Source organism: Pleurodeles waltl, chromosome 11, assembly GCF_031143425.1.
Source record: "Pleurodeles waltl isolate 20211129_DDA chromosome 11, aPleWal1.hap1.20221129, whole genome shotgun sequence".
In the NCBI taxonomy this organism is placed as follows: Eukaryota; Metazoa; Chordata; class Amphibia; order Caudata; family Salamandridae; genus Pleurodeles; species Pleurodeles waltl.
In genome coordinates, this window is record NC_090450.1 from 949,170,197 (window position 1) to 949,195,202 (window position 25,006).

Sequence of the window (25,006 nt, forward strand, 5' to 3'; positions counted from 1 at the left end):
GCAAGGATAGAATTTGTTGTCTCTTTATTTAACTGTTCACCCTGTAACATTCCGTGAGACACATTGATTAGATTTCTTTTTTCACTTTTTCACTGCTAGGTAGCGAAAACTGGTATCAGAGAAAATTAAAGTTAGTTGGCCTGAATTAATAACTGAGTAAGAATCTGTGGGCCTGGCTCCCTTCCGAATAGCTTCTGAGGACTGGTATGCCATTGGCTGGGTTTTTGATGGCATGTGTAACTCATTGTGTTTTTTTGTATTATTCGTGGTATCTTTGCTCAGACGCAGTTACAGAAGGTTATTTGTTTCTCTACAACTGTTCATTTTTCTGTTTTGGATGACTAATGGGCAGTGAACTGCTCTTCTCCCGTGTAGCTCCACCAGTAAGTGCAGCCCATGTCTGATTGAACTCTGACCCCAGTCAGAAGTTTGAGGTCCTCCTCCACCCGCAGGCTCCTGCCTGCGCCTCATCCCTGGTGTCTAGTGGGAGAGCCTTGCTCTTCCGCTAGGCTGCCTCTTTCTCAATGTCTTCCCCCTTCGTGCTTTTCTGCTTCTCTGTCTTCTCCTTTGAGCTTTCTGTGCTTTTCTCTATCTGATTCCTCTTTTTTCTGTGCTTTTTACCCTCTTTTTCCCATTTTTCTCTTCTGATCTATTTTACCTCTTCTCGCTTCCCTCTCCCTGCCGCTGCTGCCCCTGCAGCCCTGCCCTCCTTTTTTGCACTGTTTTCCCGCTCCCATTCCCGCCTCCCGGCTGTCCACTCCTCCCCCCTCACCCTACTTAATGGCAGCCACTGTGTCGCTGCGCCAAAGGCAAGCCCGTCTGCGCCCGTCCGTGACCAGTGCCAGGACCCCTGGACCTCCCACCCGCCACCTCTACACTCCAGCAGCACTCCACGCAGTCAACCCAGGACGCAGCAACAACTGCAAGCCCCCATCACCAACAGACACCCACTGGACCCTTCAGCTGCCTCCAGTCCTTCCCCACCACCAAGACCTTTGATCCGGCACAACCCACCCGCAACAACACACCCACACCGAAGATCCTGAATGCATCCTCCTCAGCGTCTTCTCCCTCCACAAACACACCAACGAAATTTGGGACCTTCTTCACACCACCAACCCGGATGTCGCATTCCTCACCGAAACCTGGACCAACACCACCTCTGGCCCGGACATTGCCATTGTCATTCCCCAGGGATACAAGATCACCCGGAAAGGCCGCCCCTGGGGGGGGGGGAGGGATCACCATCGTCCACAAGTCTAGCATCCAACATTCAGAAGACCCCATAGGCCTGATGGAAAACCTCCACTTCAAACTTCAGACAAGTCCAGCGTCCACCCTCAGGGAAACCCTCATCTACCGCCTACCCGGGCACCGTGCACCTTTTTCCGACTCCATCACAGACAGTATCACCACGCAAGCCATCGCAGCCTCCAACTACACCCTGCTGGGAGACCTTAACTTCCACCTCAACAACATACAAGACCCCAACACCGCATCCCTCCTAGACAACCTCCACAACATAGGGCTCCGACAGATCGTAACGGAACCAACGCATTCAGCAGGACACACCCTCGACCCCATTTTCACAACAGGAACCTCTGCCACCTTCAGCCACACCTCAGAACTTCCATGGACCGATCATCGCTGCATCCATTTCACCTTCAACACACCCACCATCATGAGACCCCAACACCAACCATCCTGTAGAAGCTGGGCAAGAATCACCGATGACCAGCTCACCACAACTCTCGCCAACTCACACCACCCCCCTTCCCCCCCCACCGATTGCACACAATGACGACCGAAACATCACAGCCCGCACCCGGCACAAATAGATCAGTGACTCCGCCAACATCATAGCCACCCTCAAAAAGAACAACAGCACCATGCCAAGAAAGCCAGCTGGTTCACAGCAGAACTCCGAGAATCCAGACACACATGTCGATGCCTCGAGAAAATCTGGAAAAACACCAAATCTACAGATGCCCAAATCAACTTCGGAGCCGCCACCACCATCTGATCAAAAGCACCAGAAAGAAAGCAGTACAAGAAAGAATCTCCGCACACAACAGCAAGGAACTCTTCAGCATCATCAAGGAGTTTGCCCAACCCAACAGCGAAACAACAGACATCCCACCCTCACAAGATCTCTGCAACAAACTCAACACATACTTCCACCACAAAATCAAGACCATCTCCGACAACTTAAGCGAGGACAACCTATGTGCAGAACCCTCTCCACCGGAATCCCACACCAAAAAAACAACAATCACCAACTGCACACTCCTCACCACCAAAGATACACTGAAGACAATGAGAACCATACACTTCGGGGCCCCCACGGACCCGTTCCCCCACCACATCTTCAACAGAGCCGCTGAAACCATTGCCCCCAATCTCTGCCTCACCATCAACCACTCCCTAGCAGACGCCTCCTTCCCCGACGACTTGAAGCGCAGCGAAATCAACCCTCTTCTCAAGAAACCCTCGGCAGACCCCACCGACCTCAAGAACTACAAGCCCATCTCCCTGTTCCCTTTTCCAGCGAAAGTCATTGAGAAAGCCATCAACAGCCAGGTTGCCACTTTCATCAAAGACCACAGCATCCTCAATGCCTCCCAATCTGGTTTCAGAAAAAAATAACAGCCATCCTAGCCACAATGGACGACATCTGCTCCATGCTGGACAAGGGAGAGACTGCAGCCCTCATCCTGCTCGACCTCTCAGCGGCCTTCAACACAGTCTCCCACCACACCCTGATACGCAGACTTCACGAGGCCGGCATCAGAGACAAGGCCCTCGACTGGATTCGATCTTTCCTCTCCAGCAGAACTCAACAAGTAAGACTTCCCTCCTTCCTCTCGGACCACACACCCACCACCTGCGGAGTTCCCCAGGGATCCTCCCTCAGCCCCACGCTGTTTAACATCTACATGGCCCCACTAGCCACCATTGTCAGAAACTACGGATTCAACATTGTCTCCTATGCTGACAACACCCAATTCATCCTCTCCCTATCCTGCGAACCCAAAACAGCCAGACACAACTTCCACAAAGGCATGGGAGCAGTCGGCAACTGGATGAAAAGCAGCTGCCTACAACTGAACACAGACCAAACTGAAGTACTCAACATAGGCCCTCAACCCGACGCGTGGAACGACTCCTGGTGGCCCTCCAACCTCGGAAGCCCACCCACCCCCACGAACCAAGCCCGCAACCTCGGAATCATTCTGGACTCCAAACTCAACATGGACCGCCAACTCAGCTCAGTCGCCTCCACCTGCTTCCGCACCCTCCGCCTTCTACGCAAGACATTCAAATGGATCCCCCTCGAACACTGAATACCATCACACATGCCCTCGTTACCAGCAGACTGGACTACGGCAATGCGCTCTACGCCAGAATCAACAAGAAACTCACCGCAAACTACAGAACGCCACTGCCAGACTGGTCCTCGACCTACCCCAACATTGTCACATCTCCAAACACCTGCACACACTACACTGTCTCCCCATAGAGAAATGAATCACCTTCAGGATCCTCATCCACGCATACAAAGCCCTCCACAACACCGGACCAGCCTACCTGAACAGGAGACTCAACTTCCATGTACCCCACAGGACCCTACGCTCTGCCCAGTTCTCTCTCGCCAATATACCCCATATCAGAAAAACAAGAATAGGGGGACGCTCTTTCTCCTACCTCACCACCACAGCCTGGAATGCCCTACTGCCCTACCTCAGACAGACTACACCCCTCCTCAACTTCACAAAAAAGCTAAAGACATGGCTGTTTGAAGAAGATATTTGAAGAACCACTGCACTGATGGATGCTCCACGCCCTGCCCCCTCTACACCTCAGCACCTTGAGACCCTCTTGGGTGAGTCCCTGCGCTTAACAAATGCTGATTGATTGACTAATTTGACTTCTTGTTCTTTGAAGCCATCTAGGAATTTCTTTATTTTATCTGGCTCATCAAATGTTTTTGTGCGGTGTTGGAAGATTACTTGCTATTTTCCCAGATATATAATTCCATGCTTGACGTTGTGTGTTATTTTCATTTGCTGTGTGGAATCAAGAAATTTATTTTTCTTTACAGCGGTTGCCCTTGCTAAATTGTTTGAGATTTAGATCTGTTGGCCTACCCAATTTATTTTCCTTTTGGCTGCCTCGACAACATGCTTGTCCTGGGTGTACTCCAGAAAGTATATAATAATCCCTCTCAATGTATTACTCCGATCTGATCTTGTAGGGGGGGCTCTATTGTGCACCCTTTGGATGTTCAGTCTGTCGTGAGGAGGGAGGTTTCGGCCTAGTATTTTTATAGAAAGTTTACTAAAAACCTAATCATGTTAGATCTTTCTCTTTCTGCCTTGTGGGCATATATTGTTTTGTTCCAGACCTTTGCAGGCTTTCTGGAGTTAGTGTACTTGATATTCTAGTTTTTTCTTTTTTATGTGGATTAATTTCCCTTCTTTGACATGATGTTTTGGGGAAGTAGGTGTAATAAATGATTCCAGGAATTTAAACTCCGTCAGGCTATCTGATAACTTTGCTTCATTGGGGAGAGCAGATCACTCTTGGCCTTCTGTTGTTTACATTAAATGTGGTAAATAGGTCTTTCTTAACTGTAGGGTTTCTTTGTGAGATGATGCTTGTTTGGGAGGGGAATAAGGGACAGGGCCTGCCTTTTCAGCATCTCTTCTTTATGTGACAATCTACCACTGACCATAGTTGGACAGGAGGTATATCATGATTGGGACACTATTGTTTTCTTACACATTACTTAACACCTACTCTGTTGCAGGCTTTTGTGTCATTTTGTATTCTTCCTTTCTTACATTCTATCTGTACATGCTTATCGGTGTTCTAGGCAGTGAAATGTCAGGTTGGGAGCAGTGATAATGTCACAGCTTGCTCCCAGGTCTGCCAGCATTCAAAGTCTGCCACTTCCCACCCTTGCACTCTAAACCTCTCCACCAATCACCGATCTCCAGGTATTGGGTAGCACTGGTGCTCTCTTCCCAGCTCCATGTTGGTACCCCTTGGTCCAGTTGTCCCAACTGCAACCTGACAGAGTGGGTGAAAGTAGATGGAGATTGATAAATTGCAGTGAACAGAGAGGGCTGGTGCCTTCCGTCACTTCCTGGAAATGTCACAATTTCCTGTCCACATTTGCTTGACCACCACAGAAAAAAACGGATGACAGCTACATCCCCTAGTAAATGTACTCCTTTAACTCCATCGGCTGTTTCCGGGCCTTTCTGACCGTTTCCACCATCAAAACTTGGCCTTCACTTGCCATCGTTTTCATTTAGTAAAGGCTGCTAAAAGTTGCTGATTTATCTTGTAGTTATGCTGGATTATTGCAGTGTTGGGATTTGTGTAGCATAAAATATTTTATGTTTGGTATTAAAATTTAAAAAATACACCCAGCTGCTGCGAAAGAACACTTAATACATGTGGCTATCTATGAAGTCACCCAAACCAAGGCCCCTCACTTCTAATTTATAAGCTCTGAATTTGTAATGTTGTTTATTTGAAAATTCTATTTCTTGGAAAGCACTCATTTGTCTGTAGCAGTACCCAACATATCTATGTTAGAGAATGCAGAGACAGTGTAACATTTGTTTACTAAGTATCTTTTATTTTGTGATGACAGTTGTGGAGACTGCAAAATGGAAGAACAAGCATTATCATCTGCACAGACACAATCTACAGAGACTCGACTAGGGCATTCCCGCTTGCCGGTGATCTCCCTCAACCCCCTCCTGGTGAACGGGCCCACTGGGCAGCCTCCCCGAGCACCTAATCTGCTGGAGTGCGAGAACATCATACACCAGCTCTGGAACACTAACCACACACAAGCCCAGGAGGTAAGTAGCTTTGGGGTGTCTAGTGTGAGAAAACCCAAGTGCAGAATGAAGGTCAGGAAGTGGGAAAGATGAGAAAGTATATAGTTCAGTAAGTCTGCTATCCAGGGTGATAGAATAGGAGTGCAAATGAAAGAAGGTATATGTGGGGCTGCTAAGGGGAAGAAGAAATGGAAGCAGTAAAAGGGAAAATGATTTGTGAAAGGACCTTTATAAATGGGAGGTTCTTTTCTGATGAAAATCCATAATCCTAAGGCTTTTTTTTCCACATATCCTCCTAAATGTGTTTCAGCTTCAGCGCTTAAAAAACTTTCTGGGGGAAGTTGTCTCCAAGAATAAGTGGACCCCAGAATCATACCTTGTGGCCAAGGGTTTGCTGTCCCAGCCTCCCAGGTACCAAATTATATTATTTTCTATGATGCAACATAGTGGTATACCTATAGATGCTGCTACACAGCAGGTATGACGTTTCTCATGTAAGTCAAACTCGTAATAACCTGGGTAAAGATAGCATATTTATTAAATGGAGGTCATTTTAACTAGCAAAATAAGAAACATCAGATGTATTAAATTCAATCTATGGACTTAATCACTAAAATAAGCAAAATCTATGTAATAAAATTATATAACAATTACATTGATTTATTAATGGATCGAAAATGTATGGAGTGCAGAGTTACCCTAATGGCATGCCTAAAACAAGGTGCTTGCAAAATAACATGTAGTCTGTGTATGAAGGGAACAGTTGAGTCTTGAACTGTTCCAGAGAACATAGATATTTAGAGGATAGAAAAAGTTAACTGAAGTTAATGTTAACTGAAGTTGATTCCAGTAATTAGGTGCAATGCAAGAACAGCCTCCTATTCAAAATTTGCAAATTTCAGGGATAATGAGCACATTACCTTTGGCAGTACATCACCTGCAAAGGTCTGCATGGAAGAAGGCAGTTCTGGAGATGTATTAGCCCATTCATGTGAACAGCAATGTGACAAAAACAGAGGGCCCTAAAGAAAGGTCGTCTGGTCACAGAGAGTTAGTGGAGATTGCAAAAATATTGTGCTATGGATGTATACCACTGAAGAATCAACATACATTTTTGTGCAGTTCTGACCAACCAGTAACAGAAATAAAAAGTGCAGAGTGGGACCCATGTAGTGAGAATCGCTGTCGTCCAGCCTAGACAGAATGATATACTGAATAGTAGTTTTATGGCAGTCCAGAATTAAGAAATGGGTCGACTTTGTGATGTATGCAAATGTAATGGAAACAGTAGGCGCCTAGAAACTCACCTGCAGGGTAAAGAAAAGGGTGTGAGCAAAGACTTCTCCCAGCTTTTTTAGTTGGAAGGGAGAGAAAAGAATACTCGGATGTCCATCACATGGGAGTTTGGCATCAGGAAGTTTCTGTTCACCCAAGCAGCAAACTCAGAGAGATCAGAACAAAATATGGATTGTGTTAGATTATCATCAAGCCGGAGGACAATCTAGATGTTATGCACATCGGACATCAAAGACAGAAATTTCAAATTGCTTAAAGTCATGTAAGTAAAGCAGAAGATTGCCAGCCTTAGAAGAGCACAATCTGACAGGTGAGTAATAAGGATGCAATGCAGCACCATATTGAATACCATAGAGTGGTCCAGGAGGATCAGGATAACAGAGCCCTGATTCACAGTCTTCCTTGGATCATCTGCCACTCTGATTGGTGGTGTGAAAAGGCGTAAGCCAAAACTGAATATAATACAGGAGTCAATGTGTCTCTTTGAAATCAGACAGATGATAATGAATGTGCTTTTCAAGTATTTTAGATTGAGGACAAAACAGAGAGCTAGAGAAAAAGTTGTGTAATGCTGTATGATCAGTGGATTGTTTTTTTGGCGGGGTAACAAGAGTTTGCTTCCAAGCTTGGGCAAAAAATACAGGCCTAATGAATGTGTTGTATAAGTCCCTCATGGTCAGATATACTGGTTGAAGAACAAACAATAAATATGTAGATGAAGTGGAGATTCAGATTTGGTAGATAACTCAAAAGATTTAGTACTTTCAAAAACAAAGAAGCAAAATCCCTTGCAGCGCTACTTGGAGCACAACAGGTAGGCTCAAGCTAGATTAAAGGTGACTGATCCAATAACCTGGTGCTATTCCCGATTTTTATGTGAAAAGGTTCATAAATTAGCTGAAGTTGAAATCGTAGATCTTTTCCATCGTGCTAAGAAGAGGTTGGTGACTAATCGCAAAGACTTCATGAGAGGAGTTATAGGGGTTGGCAATGTTGGAGATTTAAAAAAAGAAAAAGCAGACAATTTTAAGAAACTTTCTTATGAACCGTGAGGGCTTCTACATATTAAAACGTTCCATCTCAGCAGTACCTGGAATGCTCATCTCTCTCCAGAAATAAGAAACCATGATTAGAGACAACATGCTTCAGGGTATAACAGGGAGCCGAGGGACAAGAGCAAATAATGCCGATAGATGTAAGTGGGACTAAAGAGTCTAAGGCAGACTCAACTCATATGTTGAAATTAGCAGTATTCACAGCTAGGGAGCTGTCAGAAGGTAGGGGATTGCAGTGGGTGAATTTGTCAAATATTTGGGAGGGAGTTTTGCCCGGGAACTGGCTTTAATCTCAGAAGCTGAGACAGAGCAGTCTCAAAACAAAGGACAAAAGGGTTAATGTGGTGATCTGAGTAAGTGATTGCATGAGGAGCTGACAAGGGAATACAACCAAGAGAAATAAAAAAATAGGATTGAGTAAATGACCTGTGATGTGTGTAGAATAGCTGAGTTATCTCAGCGGTGACACATGATCCCAGAATGGAGACATTGGAGACAGCAGTGGCAACGATCCATAAGTTAAGATCTCAGAAAATCGATTTAGAACCTGCACGGTAAACCGAGCAAAGAATTCAGCCACAAAGAACTAAGGTTGATTTAAATTAATCCTCCTGTAAAGAAAATCACAACAGTGAACATAAGAATTTCCACAAATGGCACAAGATCAATAAAACATAGAAAGGATCACGAAAAACATTGAAGTATACTAAAAAGTGATGGATGGAATGCTTGAATTATTCTCAGCCACTGGTAATAACTCAGTCCCCAACCCAGTCCATCATTATTTTACACACACCACCTCAGTTTGTACCCAGCCATATGCAAATCAGTCTTGACCCTGTTCCAGTGGGAATATTCTAATCCGAACTGCCAGGCCAGTCCCCTCCTGAACTGGAACACAAGCAACTCAAGACCAATTTCGACCTTTTCTAGAGCTCATCATTTGGGAATAGCTTTGTTCCAGTGGCACAGTGTGTACTGGACACACACCTGGGCATACATGTCCACTTAGGGCATCACATTGAAGACTACAAAAAGTGATGGCTGGAATGTTTGAATTAATCTCAACCACTGGTAATCTATTGGGGCGGCATCCTTGTCCATTATTTTGCACACCATGCTACTTTAGTTCAGCCCCAGCCATATGCAAATCAGGCTTGACCCTGCTTCAATGGAAATAGTCCAACCTTAACAAAAAAATGACTATGCACCTTCCAGGTCTGTGCTCTGAGCGAGGCCTGTCTTTCTTTATAACTGCATGTTAGAACCAGACTATAGAATCTCAGCTTGGACTGGTTTAGCACTTTGTGGAGGGCGTGACTTCTAAACAGCTTTGAAGCTGCTAACCTCCCAGGTCACATCCTAGCCCCACTCGCAAACATTTTTCCAGGGGCCAAAACGTTTTGCCTCTGATGTGACTGAGGGCTGCACTGATTCCAGCAGGGTGGCAGTCGAGGGTTCAAGGACGGTAAGGTGGGTATAAGGGATGTGAAGCATGTACATCAAGTGTCTGAACTGCAAAATGTGAAACTAGAAAGCCTGGCTCCCCAGTTGCCCCAAAATGTGTGAACCTAGAAGTTGTTTTATTTCACTTTTTCTTCTTTTTCTTCATTATCATATATGAGGACCTCCAAATACATGACTTCATGGTGTGCTTTGTATAAAACCTTCTCCTATCTTTCATTTAATAAACAATAATGTTATTTATGTATAATAGCAACCCAGGGCATTCAAAGAGTGTACAAAACAACGTATTCGCCTCTTAGTTCACTATTGACATTAACAGAGTGGGAGGATGCATGAATGTATTTAAAAGTATGTTTGAAAACTATCACTTTGAAACAGATACTTTTCAATGCACAGATGAAATCTGATGAACTAAAGTGAAAAGGTTCTGCATGTTAATAAAATACACCTTTTGAGTTTTGAAGAAACATTATTATATTTTTACACTTTTGCTGAAAGATGTCTTTAAAAAATGCGGGTGTTCTTAAAGTTAAGTGGTGCGCAGCACATTATTTTCTTATTTTCTTATTTTTTTTTACTTCATTTAATATATAAACAAATACTTGCCCATTTATTAAACATTTTTGACAATGTTACTTCTGAGTCGAGTAAACAGCAGCCCGGAGCTGGGGTAGCTGGGGTTGCTGGGGGGGGAGGGGTGCGCTTGTAAAGGTCAGGAGGGCCGCATGAGGCCCCAGGCCGTACTTTGAGTATCAGTGTCCTAGCCCATAACAGGCATAGTTAGTGTCCCAGGATTGGCAGTGGATCCTATGAGTCCCTCTTTCCTAAACAACCGCAGCTTCTGCAGAGTTTTATGGTCAGGAGAAGGTAGCCTTCCTTTTTTGTACCTTATTTGGAAGTCAGCTTTGCTCTCTGTTACTATAAACAAAAATTGTTGTTCGCATCTGTGATGATTTTAATAAGGACTTTTTCACTGTTTGTTGGTTTATGTCTGATGGATTTTGCTAGTTGGATTGCTACAAAGATGATAAAACCTGCGGAAGGCAAGTGCAAATACACAAGTTTGTTTTTTGAAGCTCATAGTTATTGATACTTTCTTGGTATCTAAAAAGCTTCCAGGGGGTGACCTCACATGCAGTTTAAGTCTAGAGAAAGAGGAGGTCTCTGCACCATCTCACTACAAACTATCCTGTAATGTTTGCATTGTACAAGGGATTCACTCTGATACAAACACATGTGGACAATAAATAAATTCACATTACTTGCAGTTTCCTAGAAAAGCAATGTAGGGAGTGTAGGTTATTGTGCCGTGGATTCAGTATCATGCTGGGCTTCCTGCTGTATAAGCTGAGCTCAGGCCTTCCTCTAATTCATGGCAGAGAGACAGTGACCAGCTCAAACAGAGATTAAGAAAGCCCTATGTGTCGGAAACTGAGGCATGTGAAGGAACTCATGATGGCTGTTTACTGCTCTCAAAATGCTCCCCAAAACCGTGTTCCATCTACAGTCTGGTGTCTGTCCTCAGACATGCAGCACTCCATGTCCAATGTAACGCACACTGGGAGCACCTTCCATGACTTTCTCTTACCTGGACATTCCCACTGTGTTCCAAAGCCTCATTTGTAGCAACGCCTGTTCTGTTTAAAGGATGAGTAGGATTCACAGAAAAGGAAATTAACACTACAGACAGTGGTGTATTCTAAATGCATCAGGGCCCAAACTCGAAGCCACATGAGTTATCCAAGGCCAACTCCACCTTTCCACTCTCTCATCTTTGTAATGCAGGTTTAATTTACATCATATACGTTGTCGCCAATAGCATTGATGACTAATATACCCTCTAGAATTGTCGCCAATAGCATTGATGACTAATATACCCTCTAGAATACTTTTGATGGCTGCACCGTCAATCTTGAAGGTGGTTACAAAAAGCAACCAAGGCATTGTCGCCGCCAAGTAAACTGTTGATGATGACACAGTCATCAAGACTGTCGATGACGATACTGCCGTCAAAAGCCCTGTCGACTACTAGAGCATCCTATACGAAGACAATACCAACGAGAAACCCATTGACAGACACCTCCATTACACACCTCGATGACTATGAAACCCAACCTTCCTCCCCATAGAGGCTCCCCACCTGTGCTGGAAAATCTAAGGGACTGGAGCCTCTGTAGTAAGGGTTCTACAGGGTGCTGACGCCTGATTGGCTGGACTTTGAGTCTTTTTAAATGGTGTTAATAAGCTGTTAAAGGTCTTTTAACATTGACTTTTATGTGGGTTTTTCACTACTGCTTTCAATGGTACCATGGGACTCTCACTTTGACGACAGGGAATAATTCAAGCATGTGAATTGGTGAAAGATACCAATACTGGAGAACTACAGTTACAGGTAAGTAGCTTATTTTCTTTCATGTTGAACAAACTTTTATTTCACTTTTGTACAACAGGGACCGGTGTTTTCATAGCACTGTATTGTTGTCTTGATGTATATGATCTCATATCCACAGCATTCTTATAGCATTATGTACTACACTCAGTTGTTCCATTTGTGCTCAGGAGAAGAATGTCCTTGCAAACAATCTAAATGTACAACCAAAAACTTGAAGTCTCCTTAGAGGAACAGTGTGTTTTCAGTATATGCAAAATGTTCTTGCCATTTCAATCCTGTATCTGCAGCACCTATTTGAGTTGGTGGTTCTTGCTTCCCATAACTTATTCAGCCTTACTTTCTGGCGTGTTTTTTTTAATTTTATTTTTTTACTCGGGATTCATACTGCCCTTTGTTTACACCCTCAGTTTCAAATCTGTAACTGGTTAGGTATCTTCCATTTTCTCCCCGACAAGTGCATTATGTATTGTGGCCCATGCCTTGCAGTGTTCAAACTTTATTGTTTCCATCTTAGATCTGCATTTGTAGTGATGTACTTTCATGTTCAGATCATTTGGTGACTTCACAGTTCCGCTCTTCTAACCCAGCCAGCGTCTTCCAGGACTTAACATTTTACTAACAAAATGACTAGTTCTGCCATCCATTGGGTTCTTTGCAATCCATATTTCTTCACCATTAACCGTATAACCTTTGTATGGACTCTGTGGTATTATCTGCATAGAAACAGAAACTGAATTAGAAATTCCCTTAAGGTAGCAACAGAACGAGCATGCCAGGGACTTAGCTTTGATTCCAAACAAAAGCATTCCATGGACCGTTGTGCATTCAAGGGCAGATGTTTGGTACAGGCTGTAAAAAGCAGTCTGTTTGCATTAGAGGCATGCCCTTTGGTGAATTGCTGTTCATTGATGTGGCTGAAAAGAAATTATGGGTATGGGGTACTTCTTTCTTAGGGGATTTCCATGTATAGTCATAAGCCCGGAACAGTCCTGCACGCCTGCAGGTACCCCGGAGCACTGTTCTGAAATTGTCTTCTTAAGTGTAGATGTTCACCTTTCTTCAGGAAGGCCTGCAAGTCACTTAAGAATGTCAATACCTAGAGGACATGTTACAAAGGCCAAATTCATGATCCTGCTTGGTTGAAAAAAGGGTACTGTTACGTAAATATGCATTAAAATGCATGGATATTCTAAAGAATTTGCAGAAAAATCTTTCACAAACCTTTTTGCAATGTTACATAAGGATGAAGCAATGCAGGGCAGTGTAGCCCATAGGCTGCCATTATACAGAATGAAAATGAAGCTGTGCCTTTAAGAGCAGATGGTCCTCCTATATCCCATCATGCTTAGCAAGAGGCAGTTGCCCCAGTTCTTTTTGTAGGCTTTGCTAGCTGAGATGAAGGAGTCTGTGAATTATCAATCCTTATAAATATTATTATTATTATTATGTCTATTCCACCGGGGAGGAGGGAGGGTCGCTTATGGCTATCATGGAAATACCCTTACGAGAGAACTGGAGTTACAGGTAAGAAACTATTCCTTCTATCGTAGGGGATTTCCATGTATAGTCAGAAACGCTGAATTGATTAGCAAGCCCATCCCCCTGACAGCGGTGGAGTAGACAGAACAATAGAGTGATATTAAATCATGCAAAGAGATTTCTAAGAGAAGTCTGTCCTAGCATCAGAATCAAGACAGTAGTGCTTAGTAAAGGTGTGGACAGATCTCCATGTAACTGCCTTGCAAATATCTGCTAACTGAATGTTTCTCATTAATGCAGACGTGGCTGCCTTGCCCCTAGAGGAATGTGCCTTAGGTTTGCCATCAAGGGACTTATTGGCTAACTGGTAACGGAGCAAAATACATGAGACAATCCATCTGGACAAGAATTGCTGGGCGGTGGCCAGGCCTGTTCGAACTGGGCCATAGTTAATGAACAGCTGTTGTGACTTGCACAAGGATTTAGTTCTGTCTAAATACAATTTTAGAACCCTCTTCACATTCAGAGAGTGAAGAGTTCTCTCAGCAGGAGTAGATGGTTTTTTAAAGAAAGTTGGTACAGAGATAGTCTGGTGTACATGTTCCCAGTGCTCCTATCCAGACAGCTTGTGAGCTTTCCGCCTCTCCCACACCCCCCATTAAGCTCAACCCTCCCTACTAACTACAGAACTAGTTTATCCTCACCTCCCCCACCAATAAGATCTCTTATCTCGTCCTCTCCCCATCCGAGATCGAGAACGTTACCCATCGACAATAACTCAACTCGGCACATTAGATTTAAAGATACATTTTCCGACAGGTACATTCACATCCTCCTCCCCTCATGTAATTCCACACACTCTGATATCACAGACAATTTGGAAAAAATCCAAACAATTCATGTAAACCCACACAGAGAGGACCCAGGCCAACTCCAGAGCCGTAAATAATTACAACCTTATGCATGTTAACATCACACAGACCACTTCAGCGGTCACCATACCCCACATGAAATGCATGCTACTCAACGGCAGATCAACAGTAAGACACATAAGGGACATCGCTGACCTCATCCTTACACATAAACCTGACCTTCACTGGAATGATCCCAATGTCGCTACAGTGAACAGCCTTAAAACCTTCCTTGATGACCTCAACTTAGTCCAATTCTGCGATGGTCCTAACCATAACAAGGGTGCAAACTTAGATCTAATAATTGCTAAGGCTAATTCCATTCTACTGCATTACCTTCCTCATCACAAAATTGGTGCCAGCTAATAGAGCTCAACTAAAGAAACCTAAACACTGGAAAAGATGCTTGCGAAATATAAACCTGAATGATCTTTCATCCCTCAGCAATAACTTCTTGCCTTCTCCAGTGGATATGTCAGATGTCCCTGACCTTACAGACCACTACAACAATGCCATGACAAACATTCTAGTCTCGATTGCGCCCTTACAACTAAAAAGAATGTCCACTAAAGATTCCAAACCATGGTACAATGACTGCCTACAAAATGCAGAAAGATGTAGCTTGAGAAATGCTGAATGCTCATGGAGATTCTTTCCATCCCTCGAACACCTCAAGCGCCTGAGAGAGCAGAGCAACATCTGTAATGAACACATCGGAAGCTCGAAAGCGTATTTCTTCAGATACCAACTAGATAATGCTAGAAACCGACCACAAAAACTGATTGAACTCATCAAATGACAATCGAATAAATCAACCCAACCCTTCCCTAATGGGATCCAGTTCACAGCTAAACTGATTTTTCCCCCTTCTTTGTAGAAAAGATGAAAACAATTGAAAGTGATCTGCTGACAGCAAGGGAGCACCTTCCGGTCATTCCACATCTCAGCCTCCCCACCTCTACCTGGAACATTGAGCCCCCATGTCTTACAGGGCACACCTCCAAAAACAACGCCTTGTGGAACATATTTAAAACGTTTGATGAAAGCAACAGTCTCAAACTTGTAATAGCACTGAAACCCTCAAACCACTTCAACGATCCTTTGCCATCAAATTTCTTCAGTGAATTAAAATCGTATGTGCTACCACTGTGGACCAAGATAGTAAATCCCTCACTCCTTCAAGGCACTATTCTGGATTGCCTAAAGTCTGGGCAAGTAATCCCTATTGTGAAAAAGCCTACGGCAGATCACGCTGACAACTTCCACCCAATCTCCAACATTGAGACACTGACGAAGCTCCTGGAGAAATGTGTCCATGTTCAATTATGTAACCACATAGAACAATTCCAACTTTTAGACCAGTTCTAATACGGCTTCCGCCAGGGCCACAGCACCGAATGAGCTCTAACACACATAGTAGACGGTACACTAAAAATGCTAGATCAAAACAAATCCTGCCTGCTAATCCTCAACCTCTCATCAGCCTTTGACACGATTAAACATGAAATCCTCCTAAGCTTACTGGGACGTAGGATGGTTCTATCAGGACCCATCCTACATTGGGTTAACTTGTTTCTACATAAAGGAACCAAAAGAATCAAGGTTAATCGATTCCTATCCAAACCCACACTGGTCACACTTGGGGTCCCACGGGGATCAACGCTCTCTCTCACTCTCTTTAACCTGTTCATGGAACCTTTATCAGAAGTTCTGAAATGATCCAACATCCCCTATCACATGTATGCTGATGACACCCAACTGTACCCGAAAATCTCTTTCCCAGAAGATATCCAGTCTATCAACATAATTCTGTTAAAAACCCAAAACTAGTTGACATGCAACCATCTTAAACTAAACACCCTCAAAACTGAATTCCTCTTAATCGCCTCACCCAATCAGTCACCCGATACTGGAGAATGGATGAAGCAACTAAAAGCTCTTAACTGCTTACCACACATTAGAGATTCCACGAGATCACTAGGAATAACACTGGATAAAAACTTGAACTTGCAGGAGCAAATCAGTACTGCTGCTGAAGGAGCTAACTTCTAGATGAACATCTTAAGAAAAATAAAACCCTTCTCCCCCCCCCCGTCGATGACTTCAGGTCAGTTGTTCAAGCCCTAGTGATTTCCAAATTGAATTATGGAAGTGCAACCCTCTGCAGCCTCCCTAGATCTGAGCTGTCTCCACTTAGGGCCTCTCTTAACTCTGCTGCAAGGCTTATTACATTACTCCCGACCTGCAGTCCCTAAACTGGCTCCCATACGAAGCAAGGATTCAATTAGAAATCGACCTCATGACACATAAAGCCCCACACTTCAATAGCTCAAAGTAGCTAGCACAAAACCCGTCCTATTGGGTGGCTGCAGATCCTCTAGAAGCACCAGCACCTCAGAAAGTTCATAAAAGGAAAACGTATTACCATGCCTTCTGTCCCAAGAATTTAGAACTCCTTGCCCCCAGAAATCAGACTGAACCCCTCAACGGCATCATTTAAAAAGCAAATAAAATGTTACTTATGAACAAATTTCTGCTCTAAAGCTCACAAACTCTTTTCGCTGGACCCTAATTGGGCTCAGCGCCCACATGCATGTAAATTACTCACCTATTATTTTCTTGTTTATTGTACTGGTGGCCTGGACCTTGTAGTGGTCTCTGCCCTGAAGGGCTCCGATATTCTCATGGGTCATGTATAAAACGTTATAAATAAATAAATGGTTCTGAGGAGGGCCGAAGGTATCTCAAGGTTATCCAGTGTGAGTCAATGGAGTTTCCTGTTGACCAGGTCAGATGCTTACGAGAATTCAAGGAAGGCTGCAGAGAGGGAATACGCAAAGGTCATAGAATGGATGTAAAAAATAAAAAAGATCTATGGTAGAGAGGCTACCACTAAAGCCTACTTGTATTAGGTTTAGAATGTGGTTGTTGTTGGCCCATGTGAATGGCTGATCCAGGATTATTTTTGTGAGGATTCTCTCTTGTATGTATGTATGAATTAATTAATTAATGCATTATTGGGTTTTATAAAGCATACAGCCACTCATAGGAGTGTTTTGGTGCCGAGAACTGCAAGTAGAGCTAAATAGAAAAGAACCTAAGCACGAGTTAAACCAGAAGAGAACAGCCACATTTTTGGTTGGCTGCAGAAAACAGATTGAGAGCTGAGAGTCCAGAGTTCAAGAGGAAGCTGATTCCAGTCCTTAGCCACCAAGAGGGAGAAGGAGCGCCCTCGCTTCCTCATGTGCCAGATCCAGTGGTGCTATTACCATTGCAGCATTTGCCGAGAAGCAGTGCTGTTGCTGGATTGTAGGGCAAGAATCTATCCACCAGATACCAAGGGGATGAAAGGAAAAGTGTGTGATGTACCAATGATAAAGATTTAAAAAGAATCTGGTTCTGACTGTATGACAAAGGGCGATTGGAGATTAATATTTAATATAATTCTTGCAGCAAAACAGCTTATAACTCAGCAATAGAAATCACTCACAACTCCTACAATTTACAAATGGGCGAGTAAACTATGGGCACTGATAGTGATGGAGAAACTAACTTGAGGGTGTATAAATTGGACACTCCATGGCAGCCCCTGGTTTACTATATTGGAGAAGCTGGACCAGATCTGGGGTGCCCCAAGTTACTATGCTCCTTCCGGATATTGGTTCAATGGGGGGGCTTTTGAGTATATAGAGGCAGAGTGGGATAGCGCACTTAAAGCTAGAGATTAATATGTGATGGCTGCTGGCGGGGAGTGCATAGACTTTTTGAGTGCGATAGGACAGAGGACGGAAACGTGGGCGGGAGGTTCGGGGGCGGAGGGATCTCTTTTCCTCATAAAAAACAGGAAAGGTCTTGCTATGTCGGTCTGTCTGCCCAAAGCTTCTGAGTGTACTTGCTGTTGTGTCTCCCGACCTTGTTTTGATTGTAAAGAGCAAAGTTGTTTAAAAAAAATATCGTTGAACAAAAGAAAGGAATCCACTTCTTAACAGGCAGTAAATGAAGAGATCTTAGATGGGGGCAACTGGGGTCCGAACATGAGAGAAGTGGCGACATTCTGAACAAACTGAAATTGACCAAGCAAGGCCTCAGACAGCCCTAAATATTGGACGCTGACATAGTCAAGCCTGGAAGTAATCGAGGTGTGAATCGCTTTCTTCCTAGAACGAAGAGACAACAGGAACATACATTTCTTAAGGGTGTGATGCAACCCAAAACAGGCTCATTCAACGGCTGACACCTGTGGATAAAAGAAGAGTTGATTGTTAAATTTAACTCCAAGATTCTTTGCCACTCAAGATGAGGGTAAGGGAGCCAGTAAAAATGTAGGCCAGCCTGCCTCCCACCAGTTGGCCTGATGGGACCCAAATAGAAGAATTTCTGTGTTACCCAAACTGCATTTAAGCTGACTTATGTGCTTCCAGTCAAAAACAGCATGTATGCATGCTTTAAAAGGCGTCTCTGCAGATGTGAGATCACTCTCAGAAGAGCAGCTGTGTTTCTTCGGCATAGGGAATAACTTTGCACCAAAAGGATTCCAGCAGTTGTATATCAATTCTATATCTATATCTTACCGGGTAGTAGGAACTGAGATCTAAAATCTTGACTTTCTTAAACAGTGAGATCATTAGGCATTTTCTATGATTCTGGGAAGGAGACAGTGTTAGTAAAGAATGAAAATACCTTCAAATCAAGGGATGCCCACCAGTCTGCAAAGTGGACAAAGCACTCAGGTGAGATCGTCTTACCTGTTGAGTTATGTTTTTGAGTCTGTGTATCACCCCAACATATTTTCATGTGTGTGCCAAGTGATCTTCTGCTTTCATTTGCTTGTCTGTCCGCGAAAACTGTCACTGTAAAATATTGCCATCTAGTGGGTTATTCATTCAGGCTCTAGCATATAGGTGTTGATATTAGCTTGGGAGTTCCCTGTGCTACTAGTTACGATAACATCTTAGAATCATTAATAGCTGCTGTTTCCCCATCGTCATCTGCCAAACTCCTTTTTTCTGCTTGGATACATTTTTTTATAACTTTCTTTTAGATGTTTAATGTCTTCAGCATCGCCTTGACTCCATGCTTTCCAAAGGGCAAATTTAGTTTTTTGTTGCATTTTCGGTTGGGGTGTATGGGGGAAGAATCACAGGGGTTGGACTGCTAACACCCTGTTGCAAGGGTTTAGTTCAATCTGCCAATAAGAATTAAAAATCCAGTTGGCCTGTGACCCAGACACAACCCACTGAGCAATTTAATGTAGGAAATGTTTCCTTGAAACGATCACTACATATTTTAAAATTCCTAATCCAGTGCACACGATGTGGCTGGTAAAATCACAGAAGATAAAACGTAAAGCAGCATAGCAGTTCATGAACAGTGAAAGCAATAGGTAACAATTGTAACATGGTTATTGAATTTTTGTAGCCATGATACCCTCACTGAGCTATCTGTAGGTGCTATGTTAGTTCACTGTATTGTTAGAGTTTCAGAGGTGGTGTACGTATGTGGTTTAGGCCAACAAGATGTGCTGTCTGAAATAGCATGCCTGCTATTCCTGGCATAACAGCAAGGACATTGAGTCTGTTCGAGTTCCAGTCTCTAAAGCCAGAGCCTCGCAGTATTCTTGCTGAAGCCTTCTTCGGTTAAGGTGGCACCTGGAGCCATGCCCATTCTGGTCTCCTCTCCTAACTGTGGTTGGATACCTGGTATTTTTCTCATTGGTTATCCTGAAAACAATGATGACTATAAAAACTAAAAACATGTCAGCTTACACATTGGGCAGACATGATGCCAAAATTTCTACATATGTCTGGAAAAAACTTCAGATTTTGTATGAAACGAAGAATCTGAAATCAAAATAGAAAAGTCTGAACCCATAGTATAGAATTAATAGAAGAATTAAAAAAGGTATTTCTGAGCATGTCATATTTTCTATGAAAGAAATAGAAATGTCTGAATAGACAAGTGCTGAAAATAGAGGAGTCGGGAGAGAAATGATGGCAATAATAGAATCTGAAAAGGTGTGGTTATAGTGATTAAGATATCCCTGGCATAACTCTTAAGCTAAACAATAAACATAGCGTATCTGAGGCCCTGAGTTATACTTATTTTGCGCTGCATTTGCGTCATTTTTTTATGCAAAAGTGTTGTAAACTTACAAAATTAAATTTTATTCTGTAAGTTTATGCCACTATTGCGTTGAAAAATGACGCAAATGGGGCGACAAAGAAGTATAAATCGGGGCCTAAGTGTGCAGATACTTGTTGAACATTTCTAAACTAAACAATCGCAAAAAATATTTAACTAATATGAATGTTTTGCAGAATCTCAATTATCACTGCTTCATGAAACATTTGCAGAACAGAAGACTATGCTAGAAATTGCATTTGATGTAATCACAGTTAATCATTTGGCCTTTAACACGTTTTCATACCAAAATAAAAAGGTGTCTGCTGATCACGACACCATGCTCTTCTTGTTTCATCATACTTCTCACTCTGCCCTCCAGTGCTCCTAGTTTAGCATTCATCTCTCCATATAGGATCAGAAGGCAGTTCTGTGGTTCACCAGTGTCATGTTTTACTATTTTATTTAGTGAATTATTCCTTTCATCAGATTTAGTGGAATCTGTTGGGTGGTATAAATGGTGAGAACAGTAATATCCAAAATGGTGTATGTCCTTATTAGGTCTGCATTGGCAAATAATTATTTGAGCTCTAGCTAGGTAAATTCCCTGCAGAAGTCCTTCTTGCAGCTTGTGTGAAGACCTTCTGAGTTTCTCTCAAAGGTATTTGGTGTAGCTTGGATTCCTGTAAAGCTTACATGTGGGGTCCCAGGTCAACAGCAAACCAGGTCTTCTGAAGAGCAATGAATAAGTGTGATTGAAAAAATGAGATTAGATCTGCATCTCTACTTTGCTCTGTTCTAGGAAATAAGAGACCACATCTTTGTTGATATACTGTTCTCACATGTATTTATGCCTCGATGTCCTACTCAGGAGTCTTTATTTGCAAGTGAAAGAATGTCTAGTTTCTGCTGAGAGTTTCCTACTATTGGCTCTCTAATGTTCCAGAGGGAAGTGATTGGTGCCTGGGAGCAGGTTTTCTTTTGTGAGCTTGTCAATGTTGGATTGATCTGAGTTAGCTGGTGGTTGCCCTGTTGCTGCAGGTCACATTTCTGTATCCTTGTTATCACTGATTACCCTGGGAATAAATGTTTGTTCTTCTTTATGTCAATTTTTCTGGTGCCTTGAATGTAGTTGCAAAAAGAACAGATGATGGACGGAATGCTAAACAATGCTAACATTCTGATGGATACAACTACCTGTGGATTCCTCACCTTATGAATTCGTCCTTGCGCGAGCATCTGACGTAAAGTCTTCTTCCTAGCTGTCCCCGTCTGACGTCAACGTGCCAATAAGAGGTCCTCGTCGGCATTCTGACGTCAGTTTTCCTTTTTTCCGTGCCTTCGACGCCAACGGTTTTTCTTCCTGGCTCGTTGATTACTGTTGCGTCTTTTGGTGGTTACAATGTCGCCTCCAAAGAAGTCCGGTTTCAAGCCATGTAGAGAGTGTGGGGGTCAGATGTCAGTGACCGACTCTTATTCGGATTGTATTTGGTGCCTTAGTTCTGAGCATGATGTTGAAGAATGCTCATCGTGCCAGAGTATGAACCCTAGGGCTTTAAAAGAGCGCAAGGCGAAGCTTTTTCTAGCGAAAGCGAAGAAGAAGGGACATAATAGAGATTCCTCCCATGCTTCACCAAAAAAGCATAAGAAGCGGCGTCATCATGATTCACAGCGTCGTCATGACTCTCGGCGCCGGTCGGAGCAGAGCCGATCGAGGTCCAGGTCTCGATCTTCTCAACGCCAGAAGACATGGGAGATGAGCCCTACTGTGACGCCTCAGCCCAGGAGTCCGGAGTTGTCGCCGGCGCCATCTTTCTTTGAGGTTGCTCATCATAGCCATCAATTTTCACCGGCGTCGAGGGAGCCTGATGTACAGCAGTCCTTGACTCAGCAATACCCTGCTTTCCCGGCTCCAGGAGCGGATCCGGCTGCATTTTGGAATGCAATGTATGCCGTTTTTCAATCTATGGCCCCTGCTGGTGCACCGGCGGGTCCCACGGGGCCATTGGCATTTGATTTGGGCTCTCCGGCGCCATATAAAGCGGTTCCATTCATGCCCTTTTGTCCAGCGGATGTCGGATCGGCACCAAGGGTATCTCCTTCTGGGAGTTCACCACCTGTGGCTCCACCATCGCGTCAGCCGACGCCATCTCCGAGCCATTCGACGTCGATGATGTCTCCTTCCAGACCTGCTCCATCGCCTTCCTGCCAACCAACTCCGCGGAGGTCATCGTTGGACTCCGTGTCGGCGCCGGGTGAGGCCAGAAGTCACCCATCTCTTCCTGGGCCTGTCCGAGGTTCGAAGTCTTTGACGTCGATGGATTCTTTGTCGACGCCGGCTTTGGAGACTCATCTTCGGTCTCTGAGGAAGACTTTAAGACTTTTGGAGGAGGAAGAATACAGACAGCTGGAGGAAGGTGAGAGTGAGCCTTCGGATGAATTCCAAGGTCTGGCCACTGCAAGTGGGCTGGATACTTCCCCGGAGTGGGACATTGCGTCTCCGGGGGAGTTTACAGAAGAGGCCGCATCCTTCCATGCGGTGGTAAGGAAGGCAGCAGAGTTTCTGGACTTGCCCTTGTCTGTGGCAGAGGTGAAAACTAACCTGCTCACAGAGGTGTTGCATCCTTCTGCATCCATTGCTGATCCTTTGCTGCCTTTCAATGAGGCTTTAACTGAGCCTATATTGGACTTGTGGAGGAAGCCAGTTATGACTCCTGCAGTGAAAAGGGCAGTGGCGAGGAGACATAGGGGCGCACCAGGAGATCCGGTTTTCCTGTCACGACATCCGACTCCTGAAAGTTTAGTGGTCCAGGCGTCTTGCTCCGCAAAGTCTGCTCCTGGAACATTCCCTGGAGTCCCAACTGATAGGGAATCCAAGAGGATGGAGCAGTCTTCGAAGAAGATCTTTTCATCCTGTAGTATGGCGCTCAAGGCTAATAATTCAACCTGTGTGCTGGGCAGTTATGTCCACGCCCTTATGGACTCCGCTAAAGAGATGGCCAAGGATCTGCCACAGGAGATGCAAAAGTCGTTTGGGTCTCTTTTTATGGACGCGCAGGCGGCTGCACAGCAAATAATACAGTCTGGCCTGGACACATCTGATTCGGTAGCCAGGGCCATGGGAACATCTGTGGCTACTAGGAGGCATGCCTGGTTAAGGTCCTCTGGATTTTCATCGGACGTTCAATCCACCTTAATGGATCTACCATTCGATGGAGAAAAGCTCTTTGGAGACAAGGCGGATTCTGCCCTTGAACGGTTTAAGTACTGTCGGGCAACAGCTGAGTCTTTGGGCTTACAGACTTCTGCTGCAGCATCTTATAGACCTTTTCGCAGGTTTAGGGGGTTTACACGTGGCTCTGCCTTTTGGAGGTCCCAATACTTGGTCCAGCAACCTGCCAATCCGCCCTATCGTGCCTTTAGAGGGCGGGGTAGGGGGTAGAGCTAGAGGGCCAGCCCAGCAGCCTTCATCTTCATCCTCCTCCTCCGGTGGACAACAGCGAAGCAGCCCTAGTTTGCCCCATTTTATTGTCCATACTTCTCCTGTAAGGGGAAGATTGAGTCTTTTTCTCCAAAAGTGGGAGTCGATTACAACGGACTTGTGGGTGTTAAGAATTGTGGAAAAAGGTTATGCTCTCCCCTTTCAGGAGTCACCTCCTCCCTTCCACCCCCCCCCGTCCCTCATTTTGTTCAGAAGACCATCTTCTGTTGTTGCAGCAGGAGGTCATGACCATGTTTTCAAAGAGCGCAATAGAGTTGGTGCCGCTGCAGGAAAGGGGTCAGGGGTGTTATTCAATATATTTCCTGATTCCCAAAGTGGACGGTCGCCTAAGACCGATTCTAGATTTGAGAATTTTGAATTTGTTCCTCAAACAGGAGAAATTCAAGATGCTGACCCTAGCACAGGTACTATTGGCGTTGAACGAAGGAGACTGGATGGTGTCTGTCGACTTGCAGGATGCGTACTTTCATATTCCAATAATCAAGTCGCACAGGAAGTATCTCAGGTTTGTGGTCGGGACGCAACACTACCAGTTTGCGGTCCTTCCGTTTGGACTTACTTCAGCACCTCAGGTTTTTACGAAGGTGATGGCGGTTGTTGCAGCACATCTCAGAAGGAGGGAAGTAGCGTTTTTTCCCTACCTGGACAATTGGTTGATCAAAGCCAAGACTCCGGAGCTTGTGTTGTCTCATCTGCGAATGACAACTCAGTTGTTGTTCGATCTGGGTTTTTCAGTAAATGTACCCAAATCTCACCTGGAGCCCTTTCAACGCCTCCTGTTCATAGGGGCAGTACTGGACACAACATTGTTTCGGGCCTACCCCCCGCCTCAGTGGGTTCGGGACATTCAGGCACTGATTCCAATGTTTCAAATTGGAGCGGCAGTTCCAGTCCTCAAGGTCTTACGCCTGCTAGGTCTGTTTGCT

General features: G+C 44.3%; 1 protein-coding gene across 4 annotated transcripts in view; it reads left to right on the forward strand.

The window, feature by feature from the left end:
• Positions 1 to 25,006, forward strand: part of CCDC74B (coiled-coil domain containing 74B) — a 185,249-nt gene that overhangs the window by 115,846 nt on the left and 44,397 nt on the right. For all 4 annotated transcript variants that reach the window (XM_069215139.1, XM_069215142.1, XM_069215140.1 and 1 more), the window contains exons 6-7: positions 5,666 to 5,879; positions 6,169 to 6,269. In XM_069215139.1, the coding sequence (XP_069071240.1) occupies positions 5,666 to 5,879; positions 6,169 to 6,269 (315 nt within the window). The remainder of the gene's footprint in view (positions 1 to 5,665; positions 5,880 to 6,168; positions 6,270 to 25,006) is intronic.